This window comes from Pongo abelii, chromosome 1 (genome assembly GCF_028885655.2).
Source record: "Pongo abelii isolate AG06213 chromosome 1, NHGRI_mPonAbe1-v2.0_pri, whole genome shotgun sequence".
Classification (NCBI taxonomy): domain Eukaryota; kingdom Metazoa; phylum Chordata; class Mammalia; order Primates; family Hominidae; genus Pongo; species Pongo abelii.
In genome coordinates, this window is record NC_071985.2 from 94623789 (window position 1) to 94640874 (window position 17086).

Sequence of the window (17086 nt, forward strand, 5' to 3'; positions counted from 1 at the left end):
CCCACCATCGCCACCTCCCACCACTCCCCCTATTAGAAACTCAGAGCAATGGTTCCATTTTTTATTTTTTTATTTTTTTAAGAGAGGGGGGTCTCTGTCTCCCAGGCTAAAGTACAATGGCACAATCATAGCTCACTGCAGCCTCTAACTCTTGGGCCCAAGCAATCCTCTTGCCTTGGCCTCCCAAAGTGCAGGGATTACAGGTGTGAGCCACTGTGCCCAGCCAAATGCTTCAAATTTTAAGGAAACACATGCTATCTCTTCCAGCCTGTGTCTCTGTGTCCCTGTAAATCACCTTTTCTCTGCTTTCCCCTACACCTCCAGCTTAGCAGTCAGCTGTGGACAGATGGAAGGGGAAAAGGGCCAGGAACCTCAGAAGCTGAGGAATGGCCTAGCCCTCCCTCTCTTTAGGCCTCACATAGCTGACAGGTGGGCAGCAGAAACCTCAACCATTGGACATAATAATGATAATAATTACAGCACTACTTTTTACTTCTTCATAGAGTATCAGGGTTTGCAAAGTGCTTTTACACTCATAATTTTATGGGTGGGTACAGCAGCTGAAGGAGTTGAAATTAGACCACAGGCAGAGTAGAAGCTGGGAAAGTATATGATTATGGAAGCACATGCATACCCGTACATGTGCGGCCATGTGCTGTTCTGATCCCAGGAAGTGAAGGTACATTGTTCTCATCCTTATTACCAACCGTTGGGCTCTGGTGAAACCGGGAGCTCTGCCTGCTCCTTGAATTTGTTTCCACTTTCTTCATTTACTGTCAGAGTGGGCCACCCCCCTTTTCCTCCCCTGGCCTCCCCAAGAATGCATGTGCTTTCCAACTCGGGGCGGCTTCTGAGTATTGAAAGAAACCCCAGGGAAGTCATCATCATATTCACCTTGAAGAGGCATGAGATTCTCACCAGTAAGGTTGCCTGGGCTCCTCCCAGCCCCACCCGCAGTGCCAGGGTTCTCCCCTCTTCTAGCCTTTTTTTAGCCAAGATTCCCTTTTCTCTGGGTGGGCTGGGAAGGTCAAGATGAAAGCAGGTCATGTTGTTAGCACCTCTCACCACAGGCCATGGGTCGGGAGTTGAGGCTAATGGAGGCATGAGACTGGGTGAGTCTCAGAAGAGGAGCAGCTGGAGAATCTGAAAGCTGATGGGAGGGGAGGGCAGGTGGGACAGTGAGGTTTCTCTCCCATGGGGGAACGGAGATCTCGAAGGAACAAAGCAAAAGCAGAAACCTTGGGGTCTGAGTCTCACCTTCCTACAGGCTGTCTCACTGCAGGGCAGGGGAGTCTGCCAGTGGAATCACCCCCTTTTCTTGCCGTGGGAATGGTAGGGGAAGTCAGTACTGCCCAGGGGCCATCCAGATCCGGTTGGTCTGTGTTTGTCCACCCTTGACCTAACAGTCTGATGGAGGGTTGAGCAACCTGGTGAAGGGGAATGAGGGCAGAGACTTTGGAGCCCAGATGGGAAAGAGGGAAGCGCCAGAGTGAGTCAGGACATTGCCTCGCTCAGCCTTTCCTCCCCACGTCTGTCGTCCTGTATTCCTCTGTTTCCCTCTCCGCCATCTCCTGCTACATCTTCCTTCCACCTTCATGAATGTGTGGGCCTGCTTCACTTAATCTCTTTCTCCATAAGCAGTAAACATCAGGGGGTGGGGCTGGAGAGAAGCTCAGTCAAGCAGTGAGAGAAGGAAGTAGCTTAGTCCCTCCTACTTGAGTAGCATTGCACACTTGATGAAACACTTTCAACTCATTTAATTCTTATAACAATTCTGGCAAAGATAAGTATTTCAATCTCAATTCTACAGACAAATACTTAAAGGTTAGTTACTTTGCCCAAGATCTCAAGCTCATAAGAGGTGGCGCCATATTACAAACCCAGGGCTTTGGCTCTGTATTGCCACTGTTTCTCTCAATAGCCCTAACACAACAGTTCATTCCCTCTCATCCTTCCCTTCTTCCAGCTTCTGGCTGGATGGCCACTTAAGGCAATTTGGCCTTAATCACCTCCTCCCAGAATATACAAGGTCCAGACCAATAGAAGAAAGAAAAACAAACCACCTTGGGACAGTGTAGAGCTTGGGCTTCGGTATCCTCGGGAGACCCATCTCTTCTCCAACTGGCCAAGACTTTGGCAACCAGGTTCTTCCCTGGGACCTCCTCCCTACCCCTGAAATGGGAGGGACACATTTCATCAAGTTAAATGGGCTAAAGAAGGTGGTGGCTATTTTTAGATCCTGGTAGAAATGTTTGTTTCTGTGTATCTAAAAAAATTATTTCTGAAAATCTGGAAGATATCACTGGATAGGAGTAGAGGGGACGCTGGAATGAAGAAGGGTATTGGAAAAGGGGGGCAGGTGACACCAAGGAGAAGGGAAAAGTGTTCATTGTTGAAGAGGATATAGAAAATGGAAACTGAGTCAAGCTGCAGGCCAAGCTCACTAAACACAGGTGTTTTTAAAGGCAGAACACTTTTCTTTTCCCTGTCCCTAGTCCCTTTCCTTGTTATTCATCTTCTAAGGGGAAGAAGAGGGCATAGGGTGAGGGGTAGGGTAACAGCAGGTGGGATGGAAAGTAGACTGAAGGTTGGGGTGGGAGGCAGAAAAGGGTTGGAGGGTCGGGTCCTCTTCTTTCAGAGACCTTCTTAGTTGAGTTGAGGGGCCGTGAGGTCGCTTGAAAAACCCCAGGGTTCAAATTCTATGTTTCCTGGGTACCCAGGCTGGAGTGTGGCCCTTTAAGATTCTATCCATAGCTTGCAGCACCCTCCTGCCCCAGGCCTGGGAGAGAAGCTGAGGTCCCACCCCAGATCTTGTCTCTGGGCCTCCAGTGGGTGGAGCCTTGAGGCCAAGATTCTAGCCTCTGGCTGTCTGTTTTTAAATTTAGTACATTCCTGAGTCTTGGCTGCCCACCTCAGGGGAGGTGAGTCTGGAGTTCTGGGGCCAGGAGCCCCAGGACTCTTGGTTTGGGGGAGTTCCTACGCCCTCCCCATAGGTATCCTTGGCAGGTGCAAGCCAGGAAGAACCAGCTATGGCCCTGGGAAAGTCCTTCCTGTTTTCTAATTTCCATCCAGCCTGAACTGGGCATGATTTATTTCCTCTCCCTTTTTCCTGGTCTTTGCTATTTAAGGATTCTAAACAGGGGAATGGGTGAAGAAGGAGGTGAAGGAGTTGCTAGGCAGGAGGGGAGGCAGGAGGGGCAGTGTGGGGGTAGTGCTGGGGGTGAGGAGCCCAACCAGCTCAGCCAGTGGTGAGGCAGTGGAGCCCAAAAATAGTGGCAGAGGCTAAAATTGGCACCTACAAGAGTGCTGAGTTGGGCTTGAAACCTGCAGCCTGGCCCCACTGCTGAGCCAGGGCAGAGAACTGCTGGATCTGGGTTGGGTCTCCCCTCCCTCCCTTCTTCTCCCATGCCCTTTGGGGCCAGAATCAGGCAGGACCCTGCTAACCGAAGGCTCTGTCCCAGGCCTCTCTGTGCTTCTGGTTTCTCCAGAGAACTGGGAGACCCTGAGAGGCAGAAATGAACTTCATTGTAAGTGATCATAGTTAGACTGGAGGAGGAATTTTCCCAATAGCAGGAAACTCACCCAAAGGCTGGCTCAGGCTGGGGAAAAGGGTCCAGAGAGATGAATGCCCCACCTTACCCTGCTTCTCGTGGAGAGGCTGGTTGGGCCCTAACTTTCTTTGACTAGGGCAGGCTGGTTTCTGGTCTTTCAGTTCCGGCTTAACTTGCAACAGAGAGAACTGGAGTTAGACACATGGAAGGCCTTCGGTAAAAGCGGAGAATCCCAACCTAGTCCCCCAAAGTAGCTGGCAGAGGCGGAGCAAGGAGGAGGATGGGCAGAGTGGGGTCAGGAAGGCCCCAGAAGGGGTGGGGCATGTGGGAGAATTCTCTCCTCTCTAGTCTTCGACCTCTGGGAGTGAATCCTACCCTTCCCGTGTACTGACTCAGCGTTTAGTTCTCCTTTGATTTCCTCTCCCTCTGGCCACCTCTGTCCCCAATCGTAAAAGGGGTCAGTCTGCTCAGGCCTGCTTTGATGGGACCGCGAAGGCCAGGAAGGAACTGGTCCGGGGTTTTCTAAGAGCTGGGGGTGGATGGAATCCTCCTGCCTGCGGGTCTTTAAAAACTGAGGTAACGCAGTAGGGGAGGGAGAAAGGGAGGGGGAGGGGAGAAGGGAAGAAGGGGAGGGGAGAGGGGAAAGGGCCGACCTGGGTCCGGCGAGGGCTGCGGGGCTGGGTTTTAGGAAAAGCAGAGCTAAGAGGCGGGTCTCTGGGGCTAGAGGGCGCCCCCAGGCGCTGGAGGGGAAATAGGCAGAGGGGCCCCTCAAACCTGTCCTAGGACCCTCGCACCTCTCCGAGCTGCCCCCACACAAACCCTGGCGTCCCGTCCTGAGCGCCGGCACCCCGCCCTCCCTCCGCTCCGCCTCCCCCCTTCCTGAGCTTGGGCGGGGGAGGAGACTCGGGTTTGAGGAACTGGTGCTGGGTGCCGGGCGAGGGGAGTCAGACTTCCTGTCCCCGAGACCAACGCGTGCGGGCCGGACCCCTCCCCCCGCCCTCCCCCCACAATACCGGGACGCCTGGGTCCGCGCCGCGTCCTCCCTGGTCCCCCCGTCCGATTATGTCTCGGATCGAATCCCTCACGCGGGCGCGGATCGACCGGAGCAAAGAGCTGGCGAGCAAGGTGGGCTCGGAAACCCCTCTCCCTTCGCCGCGGTCCTCGGGTGCTCCCCGAACCCCGGCACCCGCGGTGCATCCCCTGTCTCCCCGCCTGCTTTCTGGGCGCCAAAATCGGGCGGAGCGGTGGATCGGCGAGCGGCGGGACGGGGTGGGTGGGGACTGCGAGCGAGTGGGTAGGGGTGGGGGGAGCGGCAGACGCGACGGTGCTGGGATCCCGGGAGGGAGCGGAGCGGACCTGGGCTTGGTCGCCTCCGAGCCGGCGGGACCGAGTGCTTTAGGCCGCTCGAAAGAAAGTTGCTCCGGTAAGGGACGGAGCGGGAAGAGGGAGGTGTGTGTCCCGGGGGTGGGGGCGGTGGAAGCTCCGGCACCTCCTCCCCCCCGGGCCCCACCGGCTTGGTCTTGGCGTGGCGACCCCCCATCACTCCCCAATCGCTGGCTTGGTCGTTCCCCCTTTGTCCCCGCCATCCGGCGGAGGGGACGGGAGGGGGTGGTTTCCCGGCTTCCTCCCACCACCACCACCACCACCCCTCCCAAGACAAAAGTCAGCTCCTCCTCTCCTCGCAAATGGACTTTCCAGCTGTGATTCAGTTCTCCCCTCTGGGTGGGCGGGTGGCTGGGGTCTGGACGGCCGAGGGACGGCTTACTTCCCCCAAGCCATCACCTCTAGGTGACGGGAGCAGAGGTCTTTGTGTAGCTGGGCTCCTTTCCTCCATCCTGAGCCCTTCTGCCTGGAACATAGGGCCTCCATCCCTATCTGCCCCGCCAGGCTCCTAGCTCCTCCTTCTCCCAACCTGAAACCCTTAGGCTGACACACCTGGCGCTGTGCATTGTGTTCCCTGCCATTCCTCCTTCTCCCACAGCGCTCTCATTCTCTTATCTGCTCGTCTTGGGGTCCCTTCACCTAGCATGAGTCTGGGTGTATAATTATCCACACTCCTCCCCCATCATGACCTCTTGGCCACTCCTCTCCAAGTACCCTTTATCCCTGCCTTTGTACCCAGCCCCATTCCCAAGTGCCCTGACCTTTCCACACCCAGACCCCAGGAAATGATGAAGCTGACTTGCAGGTGAATAAGTCAAGAGCTGAAAGGAAGGTGGTGCCTGCAGACAGCACCTCCCAGCTCCTTTGGGGCCCCCGCACTGTACCCATTATCAGAAAGGCCAGGTCCCAGCCCAGAGCTGGTTTAATCTCTGGCTTCTCTCCGACCTGAGTGCCCTACTACGCTGGTGCCAGCCTATGCTGATCACCAACTTCAGCCAAGGGAGCAGTACCCCTTTGGAGTCCTTAAGGGTGATGGAAAGCCCTCCCCTCCACCTCCCTGGTAGTTCCTAGCCAGGCTACCTGTCTTGATGCTAAACTGGGAGAGACAGAGGTTCCATCCTGGGTTGGGGGTGGAGGGCCAGGGAAGGCAGCTTTAAAAGGACTTCCCTTAGGGGGTTGGGATTAGATTTTGCTATCCGGAAAGCAACTGGGGATTCGAGTAGGTCCTAAGACAAACAGAGGGCCGGGGTGAGGTGGCTGAAGTGTGGTGGAACAGTGGGGTGGCAGACAGGCTCTTCACAGCCCTGCGCCAGGCCAGGCCCCAGCTCCAAAAGTCTGTTTATTTTTTCAACCGTTTGAGCTGAGACCCTGGAGTAGAGCCAAGGGGGGCGGGAGAGGTTTTTTGAAACCGCAGAAATTTGGTTCCACCCTAAAAAGGAAAGCCATGGGGGAGCCGGTTGGGGGAAGACCTGGCTAGGGGGTATAGAGAGAGGTTCTGGGGGGGGCAGGTAGATACTGGGATCCCTTTTCCATTATTGTGGGGAGCTGGGAGATCAGACATCTGGGTGTTCATGCTCTGTTTTTGTTTTTGTTTTTGTTTTTGGTGGTGGGGGGACTGGCTCTTCTTTCTACCATGGGGGCTGACTGTGTGGGGCAGGTAATTTGGGAATCTGGCTGGCAGCAGGGAGTGGGGGGCTGAGTGGGTGGATCTGAGAGGGCAAAGAGGCCACCGGAGAAGGGTGGTTGTCAGTTTGGGCCGGTCGGAAGGGGAGGGCCACCTCCGGAAAACTGTGGTTACAGAAGGGGGAGTTGGTTCTTAGCCAACAAACCCTGGATCCCCTCTCCCCCTCCCCCCAGCACACCAGCTGTCTCCTTTCTTTTTGTACTGTGGTGAGAAGTAGAGGGGCACCCGCTGGAAAAGACATTATTTGAGGAAGATGGTCTCCCCTGCTACCTCCTTGGGGGGATGGGTCACAGCTAAGCCCTGACACCTCAGCCCCTCCTCATTCCTTGCCTCATTCCCTGGGAGCTCCTCCTAGGAGGAGGTATGTAAGTTTAACCTGCCCCTTTCTCTGTCCCGTCCTCACAGGATCTCTCTGTGTAGCCTCCTCCATGCTTCCTTTTTCTTTTCACTCCATTTCTGTTCTCCCAGGCTGTCTTCAGTCCTCCACCTCCTCTGTTCTCTCTGCTCTACTTCCTACCTCCACAAGCCCCAAACCTCACAGGTCCCCTTTCTCTCTTTAGCCCCCTATTCTTCCCTTTCTCCTTTCCCAAACCCCAACCATCATACCCCTTAGAACAAAGGGTCCTTTTCTGCCAAGCAGGGACCAGAGGTCCAGGGATGGCTGTGGAGGCTGGGGGTCCCCTTGGAATCTCTGTGGTAGGCAGGTGGAGTGGGGAGTGTGCATAGCGACTATTTCTTTGTTCTGAGGAATGGAGAGGTGGCCGGCTTTGTGTGCAGGACTAGGAGTGCAGCGGAGAGGAGAGCTGGGGGAGCCCAGGAGGGAGCTGAGAGGGCTGACAGTGTTGGAGGAGAGTGGAAGAATGGGGGATCGTCCTGGTGGCTGAGGCTTCTGGGGACATAGACAAAAATTCTAGGGGTCGTGGAGGTTAGGGAGAGAGTTGAGGGGGAGGGGAAAAGTGAGGATGGGGGAAGGGAGTCTAAAGCTTAGGGAAGTCACTGAGTGACTTGCAGGAGGTTAGATGGGGCCTAGAGAAGGACCTGCTGAGGCCGACCAGAGGAGTTACAGTGGGGTCTGATCTCAGCCACTCTGGCTGTGGAATTTGACCTTGGAATCAAGGAGGGGACAGATGTGAATGTGTGCATCCCCTGTGTGCGTGTTACTGGTGTCCTGGTGTGTCAGTGTGTCTGTCTGCCTGCCTGCCCTCCTATTCTGTGCCCAGATGCTCTGGGCTACTGTTTTGAACAGTGGTCAGCAAAGTAGGGGGTTCATTCTCTCTGGCCATGAGGAAGTAGCTTCATCCTTAGCTTCAGTTTCTGGTTGGAAGTATCGTCTAGGAGCTGAGTGAGCGGATTGGTCAGGATTTCTGAAGCTGTTAAGAGAAAAGGCTGAGAAGAGCTGGCTGGACCCTTCCGGGTTTGTTTATATCTCTTTGGGAGAGGGTGGGGGTGGGGTTGCAGGCAGCAGCTGCCCCCCTCCCAACCCAGCTGGCCTGCCTTGTGCCAGGAGGGCAGGGAGTCCTGGCACAGCTATTGTTCACTTGCACAAATGCCTGTCTGTTTGCATTGCTACCCCCCCTCTCTCTTTCTGCTTGTCTCTCTCTCCTGGCCTGACAGGTGTGGCCGGGTAGGGGGCAGGCTGGGGTCCAGGATGATTGGGTCTCAGGGTCTCTAACCTGATTTATTCCTTGTGGCCCTTAGCAATCCTCTTCTGTTTCACCCGTACCCACCCCCATTGCCAGTGTCTCATCTTCATTCACTAAGCAAGCATTTATTAAGTGCCTTTGTGTGTTCAGTGATGTCTTTCTGTGTTGTTTCTGGCTTTGGCATTAGTGTTTCCATTTGGCTGCCTTCCCCTCAGCCTCCTGTCTTCATCTTGTCCCTGGAAGCTCATAAAGGAGCAGCGCCCGGCTGAGACCACCCCAAGCCCTCTTCTCAGTCCCACCGCCAGCAATCCCTCACCTCTTCATTTCCCAGCCCTATAGCTCCTCCTCCAGGACTCAGTGCCCTTCATAGCCAATGGCGCCTCTGCTGTCCAGGGGCTGAGCCACAGGTGACTCGAATCCCAGTGGAACGCTCCACAGGCTCTCTGGTCACTATTACAGAGGGTGTGGACAGAGGTGTCACCATCTTGGGGAAGGGGCTGCTGCCAGGTACAGCTGGAGGAGAGGTGATTCTGAGTACTCTGTGACTCTCCCAGAAGTCTTGATTTGGACATACTTGAGAGAGAAGCAAAGGCAGCTAAGAGAGCTGGGCATGGTGGCTCGCACCTGTAATCCTAGCATTTTGGAAGACCAAGGCAGCTGGATCGCATGAGCTCAGGAATTTGAGACAAGCCTGGGCAACATAGTGAGACCTCATCTCTACAAAAACATTAAGTTTTAAAAATCTATTATTAAAAAAAAAAAAAAGTCAGATGAGAGCCTAGAGCTTGCTTGGAGAAGCTCTACCTCGCCTGGGTGGATCTGCCTGGCCTTGCTGCCTGCTGGGAGCACAGGAAGCCAAAGTCCTAGCCTTGGCATTGCCTTCCCCTCCATGTACGTCACTGTTTCCTCATCCCTTATTCTGGGAGACAAAGTGGAGAGAAGAGGGGAGACTGTGTCTGCCTTTGAGCTTTTCAATAGAGATCCACAATGCCCTCTGCCATTGCTCCCATCTTTCTTTCTTTTTTCTTTTCTTTTTTTTTTTTTTTTTGAGACGGAGTCTCGCTCTGTCACCCAGACTGCAGTGCAGTGGCGTGATCCTGGCTCACTGCAACCTCCACCTCCGGGGTTCAAGCAATTCTCCTGCCTCAGCCTCCTGAGTAGTTGGGATTACAGGTGCCCACCACCATACCCGGCCAATTTTTGTATTTTTAGTAGAGATGGGGTTTTGCCATGTTGGCCAGGCTGGTCTCAAACTCCTGATCTCAAGTGATCTGCCTGCCTTGGCCTCTCAAAGTGTTAGGATTACAGGCATGAGCCACTTCACCCGGCCTGGCCCTGTCTTTCTTTCCCAAAAGTGACTGAGATCAGGGATGACAGTGGAAGGAAGTTTGGGGTTGGTCTTCTGACTTCCAGAGGAAACCCTCAGGGTCTAAACTTAAAGGAAATAGGAGAGAATGGCTTAGAGCCCTTCAGGAGAAGGGAGAAAAGAGAAAAAAGAAGAGACAGAAGGTTCTAAAGCTCTGATAATGAAGGAATAGGGTTCCCAGAATAGGGGCCAGGGTGCTACTGAGACCCCATGTCTTGGTGTCCATACATCCTTCCTTGCTTCTTTGCTTCCTTCCTTTTCTTTCATTTTGAGACATGTATTGGGTGCCTGTTGTATACCAGGTATTGTGCTAAGGGCTTTCATATTCTTTATTTATCCTTGATGTAGCAGTAGTGTGGATGAAGGTGTGTAGCAAGAAGGACTTCCCATGGGATTTATGAGAAAGAGACAGAATGACTCTAGGGCTGAGCGTGGTGGCTCACACCTATAATTCTAGCACTTTGGGGAGGCCGGGGCAGGAGGATCACTTGATCCTATGAGTTCAAGACCAGCCTGGGCAACATAGCAAGACCCTGTCTCTACAAAAAAAAATTTAAAAATTAGGTGAGCATCATGATACATGCCTGTGGTCCCAGCTATTTGGAGGGCTGAGGTGGAAGGATCACTTGAGCCCGGGAGGTCAAGGCTGCAGTGAGCCATGATCATGCCAATGTACTCCAGTCCAGGCAACAGAGTGAGACCCTGTCTCAAAAAAAAAAAAAAGAAAAAAAAGTGTCTCTAGATGCTGGAGAGCAAAGGACTGAACCAAGCAGGAAGGGCCTCTGAGCACTGGGGTGGGTGTTATGGATTGTGGAGTAATGGGCCCTTTTTCTTGGTGGATAGGTTAGGTCTTGGAGGTAAAGGGCTGTCCTACTTGGGCGTGGGTAAATGGGAGACCAATGTGATGATCTTAAGAATACCTGGAAAAGAGTAGGACAAAGAACCAAACAAGCCCACTCACTCCACCTCTGGAGCAGGCACCTCTGGTAAGCAGGCCCTGTGTCCTTCCATCCTCAGAAGCCTGAGCCCTGGGGCGGGCACAGGCGACCTCCGGGACAATAGCACTAGGCAGTGCCAGGGCCGCTTGCTGCTGGGCAGTGCCCGTGCTGGGATGTGCTGCTGCTGTGGCTGCTGCCCGCTGCTGGCCCACCTAGAGCAGGGGTCACTTCAAGAGAGGGTGAGTGTTGGGAGGTGGAGGAGGCAGGGCCTAGAGTACCAGGGCTGTCTGTGGAGCATTGATGCCAGAGAGAGGAAGGGCCACTAGAGACCCTGTTCTCTGGCTGCCCCAGTCTTCTCCCTCGCTTTGCCACTCCATCTGAGCTGGTCAGACAGATGAGTGTTTGTGGATGCCACAGGGGGAGGGTGGAGGGCAAAGGGCAGAGGTCAGGTGTGAAAGAGGGTACTTGTAGCAGCACTGGGGCAGAGCTGCAGCACTGCCCATTCTGGAGTGACCCTGGTCCAGCCATGTTGTTTTTTAAATACTATTTTCAGCTTGCTTGCTTTTACTTGTGTTTATTTTATTTCATTTTTTTAATAGAGATGGGTCTCGCTGTGTTGCTCAGGCTGTTCTCAAACTCCTGGCCTCAAGCGATCCTCCCACCTCAGCCCCCCAAAGTGCTGGGATTACAGGTGTGGGCCACCTCACCGGCCTCTTGCTTTTAATTCAAATGTGATACGTGCTCAAACTTTTGGTTTGTGTTATATAGAAGGCTGGGAGGGCAGGAGAGGAGGAGAAAAGGGAGAGTGTATGGCAGTGGGAAGAGATATTTGGACTTGGTGTTTGAGGTCCTGTGAGGTTATTATTCAAAGGTGAATTTGAACTTCTTCTTTTTTTTTTTTTTTTTCTTTTTTGAGACATAGTCTCACTCTGTGACCCAGGCTGGAGTGCAGTGGCCCAATCTCGACCCACTGCAACCTCCAACCTCCCCAGTTCAAGCAATTCTCCTGCCTCAGCCTCCCAAGTAGCTGGGATTACAGGTGCCCGCCACTATGCCCAGCTAATTTTTTGTATTTTTAGTAGAGATGGGGTTTCACCATGTTGGTCAGGCTGGTCTCGAACTCCTGACCTCAGGTGATCCACCCACCTCGACCTCCCAAAGTGCTGGGATTACAGGTGTGAGCCACTGCACCCAGCCTGAATTCGAACTTCTAAAGAGGTATAATTTGGCGCAAGATAGGTGGAGGTTAGACCAAAGGGAGCATTTTCTAGTGGTCCAGGTAGGTAGGTACCAGAATAGAAAAAAGGAGGCCAGAACATTTTAGAGGTTTGAGTTCGAGGCTAGAGGCAGCTCAGCTTCCTGAATAAGCCTAGGTAGAGGAGCAGTTGGCCTGCGTGAGGAGGAGGGGAGGAGAGGCTGTGGGCGGGAGAGGAGAACAGTGGCGGAGAAGCAAGGCTGAGAAAGGGAAGGCAGAGCGGGAGGAGCCTAGGAGGGAGACCCTGAGAGGAGAAGGGAGGACATAGAGAGAGCAGGAGACAGGAGGAGGATGTGAACAATGGATGACTGGGGATGGGGAGGATGCATGAGGGGAGAAGGGATTGACTCCAAGACCTCTGGGCTCTGGACATCATCAGGCAAACCTGGAGCTTGGGAAGAGAGGCAGGAAAGAGAAGGATCTTGGGCCTAGGCACTGCAGCCCCATGCCCTCTGTCCCTGCACTGTTGACTCAGCCCCTCCACACTTCCCCTTTCTTTCTACCCTTTTCTGCCCCAAGTACCAGGCCTGTGCATCTCTTCCCCTCCTCCACCTCTCAGCTGCTGGCGTGGCCTCGTGGCCTCGGCTGAGTCAGTACTGGTCTCCTAGAGTCTGGGCTGAGTGCTTCCCCCTGAGCTATAATCCTCTGTCCCCAGCCCAGGTCCTCTGACTTGGGGCTTCTACCCTCAGCCATCTGGATCCTGATTTTTCATTTCTGAGAGCCTGGGAAACCTTGGAGGGAGTGGTCTTCTCAGCTTCTAGTCCTGCTCCAAGAGCTGAGGGAAAATCCAGAGATTGGAGGTCACATCCTAAGGAAGGTCCTAGAATAGTGGGAAGAGTGATATCCCCTTCTTCTCACCTTCTCAGGCTTTTTGGGAATCACAGGGGCTTGAAGAGGGACAGATTGGAGGTCAGGGAGAATGACTTGACTTGCAGAGGCAGGGGCACTGGGGGAAATGGGAGATAGCAGAGATGGAAAACGCGGCTCAGAGGCTCCAAGGAAGGTGTGCGCCATCTCTGTGGAGATCAACACTGAAGGATGGAGGGATGTCAGAAAGGACTTCCTAGGATGGGAGAGACCAGTTGGGTGAGGAGCAATAGAGGAAACTCTCCTAGATTTTAACTCTGGAGAGTAGTATGAGAGGGATAAAAGTTAGACTGCAGGAGAGATTTTCCGCTGGAAGCAACCGAGATGGCTGGCTGAGCTTCCTTACTTAAAGATCCCAGAGTGGAAGAGTGACCCAAAGGCAGCTGCCTTTGCCTCAAGGTTAGTAGGGGACATGCTGCCTCCCAGACAGGCCCTGTGTGCCGTGGCTGAGGGTTGATGAAAAGAGTTAGAGGTCTGGGATCCTGACCCCTGGGTTGGGGGTGGCAGGGGAGGCATTCTGCCCCCTTCAGCCAATCTAATAAGGGGATCTCCTGCCCCCCCACTGTGACTGCCACAGAGACAGCGGAACCAACACTGGTTGTCATGGTTATAAGAGGAGCTAACTCCCATAGATTGGAAAGCGCTGGTGAGCTGGCACCCTCCGCTTCGCCTGCTCTCCCCTCCTCTCTGCGCATCTTCCCCCTAGCACAGAGAAGAGAGTACAGCAGCTCGGGGGCGAGCAGAGCTAGGGCTGGGAAGGTGGAGTGAGGACGCAGAGACCTAGAGCCAGGGAGATGAGTGGCAACAGGAGGCAGCCCAGCCGCAGGGGCCAGGTAGGTCAGGGACCCAGAACCCATCCGGGCTGGCTGCCCCAGAGCCTGGCCTGGTCACTCCTGGACAGCTGCCTCTGACACCCAGTTGCAGGCTCTGCTTTAGGAACTGGTGTCTTTCCAGCATCCTCAGGCTGGCATTTCTTCCTTGCCTCTGCCCCCAGCCTGTCTCTCTGGACTCCAGGCACCCTGGCATTTTCCAGCCTCACATCTTCTCCCTCTCATCCCTTCCACAGACCCGGGAAAAGGAGAAGATGAAGGAAGCCAAGGATGCCCGCTATACCAATGGGCACCTCTTCACCACCATCTCAGTTTCAGGCATGACCATGTGCTATGCCTGTAACAAGAGCATCACAGCCAAGGAAGCCCTCATCTGCCCAAGTAAGTTGTTTGGACCCTGAGAGTCACCCAGACTCGGTGCCCACTGACCCTGATCTTTTCATCTGTTTTTTCTGCCTGGATCCATGAGGGTTGCTCTTCTCTCTGATCCCCAGCTGAGCCCAAATGCCAGGGCCAGATGCTTGATCCCTTGCTCCCTGTCCTCACTCTGAGGGGTGGTGGCTGTTGGAATATGGCATAAGCTGGACTATCTGGGAATGTGGGGGAGGGGAGGCTGTGCTGGCTCCTCTTGCAGCTGTCATCCACCAGGCACCCCCCTTGCTCCCCGAACAGCTGCTAAGGGTTAGGGGAACTGATTGGAGAAGGAGCAGGAATGTTGTATGTGTGGAGGGGGTGGGGTGGGGGGTGATAGAGGAACTGGGTGGAAAGCTGCCAGCCTTGCAGCTGGCTCTGCCTATCTTCCTGGGCAGAGCTGGGCATTCAGGACTTCACAGTCCCCTTGCCCGTTTCTTTCTATTGACTATGGGTGGAGCCTGAAATCTCTGCTGTTTCAAGCAGAAGATGTGATTAGGACCCTTCATCTCAAATTTCTAGTGAGAAAGAGGGAATGTAGCAGGGAAGTGTGTGTTGAGGGGCAGGGGTTAGAATTCCTGCCTTTCATCCACATCTGAGTGTAGCCCTGTCTTTAGGGAGTATCATCCAGGAATTCTTTCCTTCCCCAGTATACAGAGGGCTCCTGCTGCCCCCTCTCCCTCAATTCCTCCTGAAGTTATGGCAGAGATGCCTCTGATTAGAGCAGGATTGGAGGTATTGTGACCTGCTACTTTAAATAGTGGACAAAAGCTCTAGCCTGTAAATCCCTATGAAACTTGGGGAAGGAACCCCCAGAAAGAACCAGTGATGGGCAACCCACTTGGGTCCCCTTCTATGCTGTGGGAGCTTTGTCATTTTGCTCTTCACAATAAAGCTTGCTACTGCTCAAAAAAAAAAAAAAAAGAAAAAAAAGAACCAGTGAGGCCTCCCTACTTTCCTCACTGTTCAATTTAGAGTTGTGAGGATGAGGAGGGAACCCCAATCTAGATCCCTATAGAGACCTGACAAAATTCCCAATCCGGAAGCTTGTTGCCAGGGGAACAGGGGAGGCGGGCAGCACTATTTTGAGAGCAGGTGGAAAGCGGAGGTTCGATCCAGAGACACTGAGTGTTGGGGGTAGGAGAAGGGAGCTCCAGGGGGGTGGGGGCAGCTGCAACCCCCACTTCTGTCTGCCCCCTCTGCTCCACCCTGTTTGCCTTGTATTTGTGGAAGTGAGCGTGGTGCTGGGTATTGTCTGAAAGAGTTAGCAGAGTTTCCGGTGTTGTTGGATGGGGGAGGGGAAGCTGGAGAGGGCCAGGAGCTGAGGGCATGTCTGGGAAGGGCACGGCCGGGGTCCCAGTGCCTAGGCTCAGCGAATCCTCCTTTCTTCTTCTCTCTTACCCCATGGCAAGGTGGGGTGGAGGATGGTGGAGAAGCAGATGGAGTGTGGGAGCTGTGGATTTGCCTGAGTTGGGGGAACAGGACTCCCTGGGCCTGGAAGGGAGAAGGCCAGGCTTGGTGGAGAGTTGCCTGTCCCTTCTTTACCACTGGAGCCATCAGCCTTGGAGCTGCTGAGGCCCAGCCAGAGTCCAGGGCATGTGGTGCGAGGGAAGGAGCACGGCCTTTGGATTCAGGCCCACCGGAGTGTAAACCCCAGCTCTCCCACTGGCCGTGTGACCTCTGATGGACGATTTAGCCACTCCAGGACAGGTTCCTCATACATGAAATGAGGATAACTGAACCTCCCTCCACAGGCGGTTAGGATTAAGTAAATGTGGAACATTTACTATTATAAAAGCTCAGGGAATGTAAATTTCCCCTCTGCCCCTAGCCCCCATCCCGGCTGCCTCTGTGCCATCTTCTGTTCTGTGGGAGTCCTCTCTTCCATCTGCCATTCGCAACCACCTTCGTGCTTCTTGAGCTCATCTCTGGCAGCCAGTGTCCCCTGATCCCCTCTGGTCCACCCTTCAGGCCACCTTGGGGTCAGGATTGCCCATCCCACTTGATTGTTTTATTTCATTCAGCACCTATACCCCCCTCACTTCATTTCCTGCTTGAAGGAAGAGGGAGGTGGGAGGAGAGGGACTGGGGTGTGGTAACGGCCCAGAAGTCGGGGAAGGGGGGAGAGTCCCTGAGGACTGTGTGGCCAGGAGGAGATGGGTGTCTGCATGTGGGTGTGTCCCCTCCTGTACCACCCGGCCCTCCCTTCACCCTCTCTACCCCACCCTCCCAGCCTGCAATGTGACTATCCACAACCGCTGTAAAGACACCCTCGCCAACTGTACCAAGGTCAAGCAGAAGGTGAGATGGCAGGGAGGGCAGAGGGCTGGGGGAGAGGGTAGTGAGTGTGCGGTACCCTCATGCCTTTTCCATTCATTCCCTACCCTGTGTTTCTCACCACCCACCTCCTCACCAAGGGGCAGCCCAGATCCTCAACCCCAGGCCTCAGGCCCCAAGTAGGCCAGGCCTGTTGCTGCAGACATGTCCCTGTAGCACTGGGCTCAATCACCCTGATCCCCTTAACCATATTGCCAGCTTTCTCCTAAGGGGGCCGGCCACCTAGCTCCTGCCCCATGCCTCCAGGGGTGATCCTTGGGTGACAGCCATTCTTGGTATCTCTCTCCTGCTGTCTGTCTCACAGCAACAGAAAGCGGCCCTGCTGAAGAACAACACTGCCTTGCAGTCCGTCTCTCTTCGAAGTAAGAGTGAGTAGTTGGGAAGTGGAGGAGGTCCCCTAAGACCCTGGACCCCAGGCTGCTCAACCCATGGGCTCTGCTGCCCCACTAAGGTTGTTCCCAGGCACAGCACCTTCCTCTTCTCAATTGGAAGCAGATAGTGGGGGCCTAAGGGACCTAAGGGATATTTCAGACTCTTGGACTTAGAGGCAGGAGGGGAGAGTCCAAATGGGGATGAGGGCTGGGGATGGGTGGTCACCTGAGCCTGGCCACAGCCTGCCTTTTTATCACTTATTTACACTGCATTTTGGGAGTGTTGGTAGCAGCTGTCAAGTGTCAATTAAGACAGCTTTGGTGTAACAGAAAGCATGGCCCTTAGGTATAAAGAGCAGAGCCTCAGTCCCTGCCTAGCCATTACCCAAGTCACCCTGGACAAGTCTTTTTGCCTTTCTGAGCTCCTGTTTGTTTATAGGCTTATGTCAG

The 17086-nt window shown here is 54.2% G+C and overlaps 1 protein-coding gene and 1 long non-coding RNA gene across 26 annotated transcripts in view; one reads left to right on the top strand and one right to left on the bottom strand.

Annotated features, from left to right (window-relative positions):
• Nucleotides 1-17086, top strand: part of ARHGEF2 (Rho/Rac guanine nucleotide exchange factor 2) — a 53085-nt gene that overhangs the window by 17014 nt on the left and 18985 nt on the right. For 13 of the 24 annotated variants that reach the window (XM_009243108.3, XM_009243105.3, XM_054551422.1 and 10 more), the window contains 3 exons: nt 13754-13898; nt 16162-16229; nt 16570-16633. In XM_009243108.3, coding sequence (XP_009241383.3) covers nt 13754-13898; nt 16162-16229; nt 16570-16633 — 277 coding nt within the window. Of the gene's footprint in view, nt 1-2886; nt 2922-3992; nt 4128-4448; nt 4677-6487; nt 6980-13753; nt 13899-16161; nt 16230-16569; nt 16634-17086 lie in introns of those variants that run through there. The other 11 variants (XM_063717127.1, XM_024236916.3, XM_063717129.1 and 8 more) reach the window with 7 other exon arrangements.
• On the bottom strand, nt 53-3820 carry LOC103891194 (uncharacterized). 2 transcript variants are annotated; one of them, XR_010137700.1, is made up of 4 exons: nt 3640-3820; nt 2064-2172; nt 1258-1427; nt 53-1150 (listed from the first exon to the last, which is right to left on the bottom strand). It is a non-coding gene; the product is annotated as an uncharacterized LOC103891194 (long non-coding RNA). The 2 variants fall into 2 exon arrangements; XR_010137701.1 differs by having other exon boundaries at nt 3583-3820.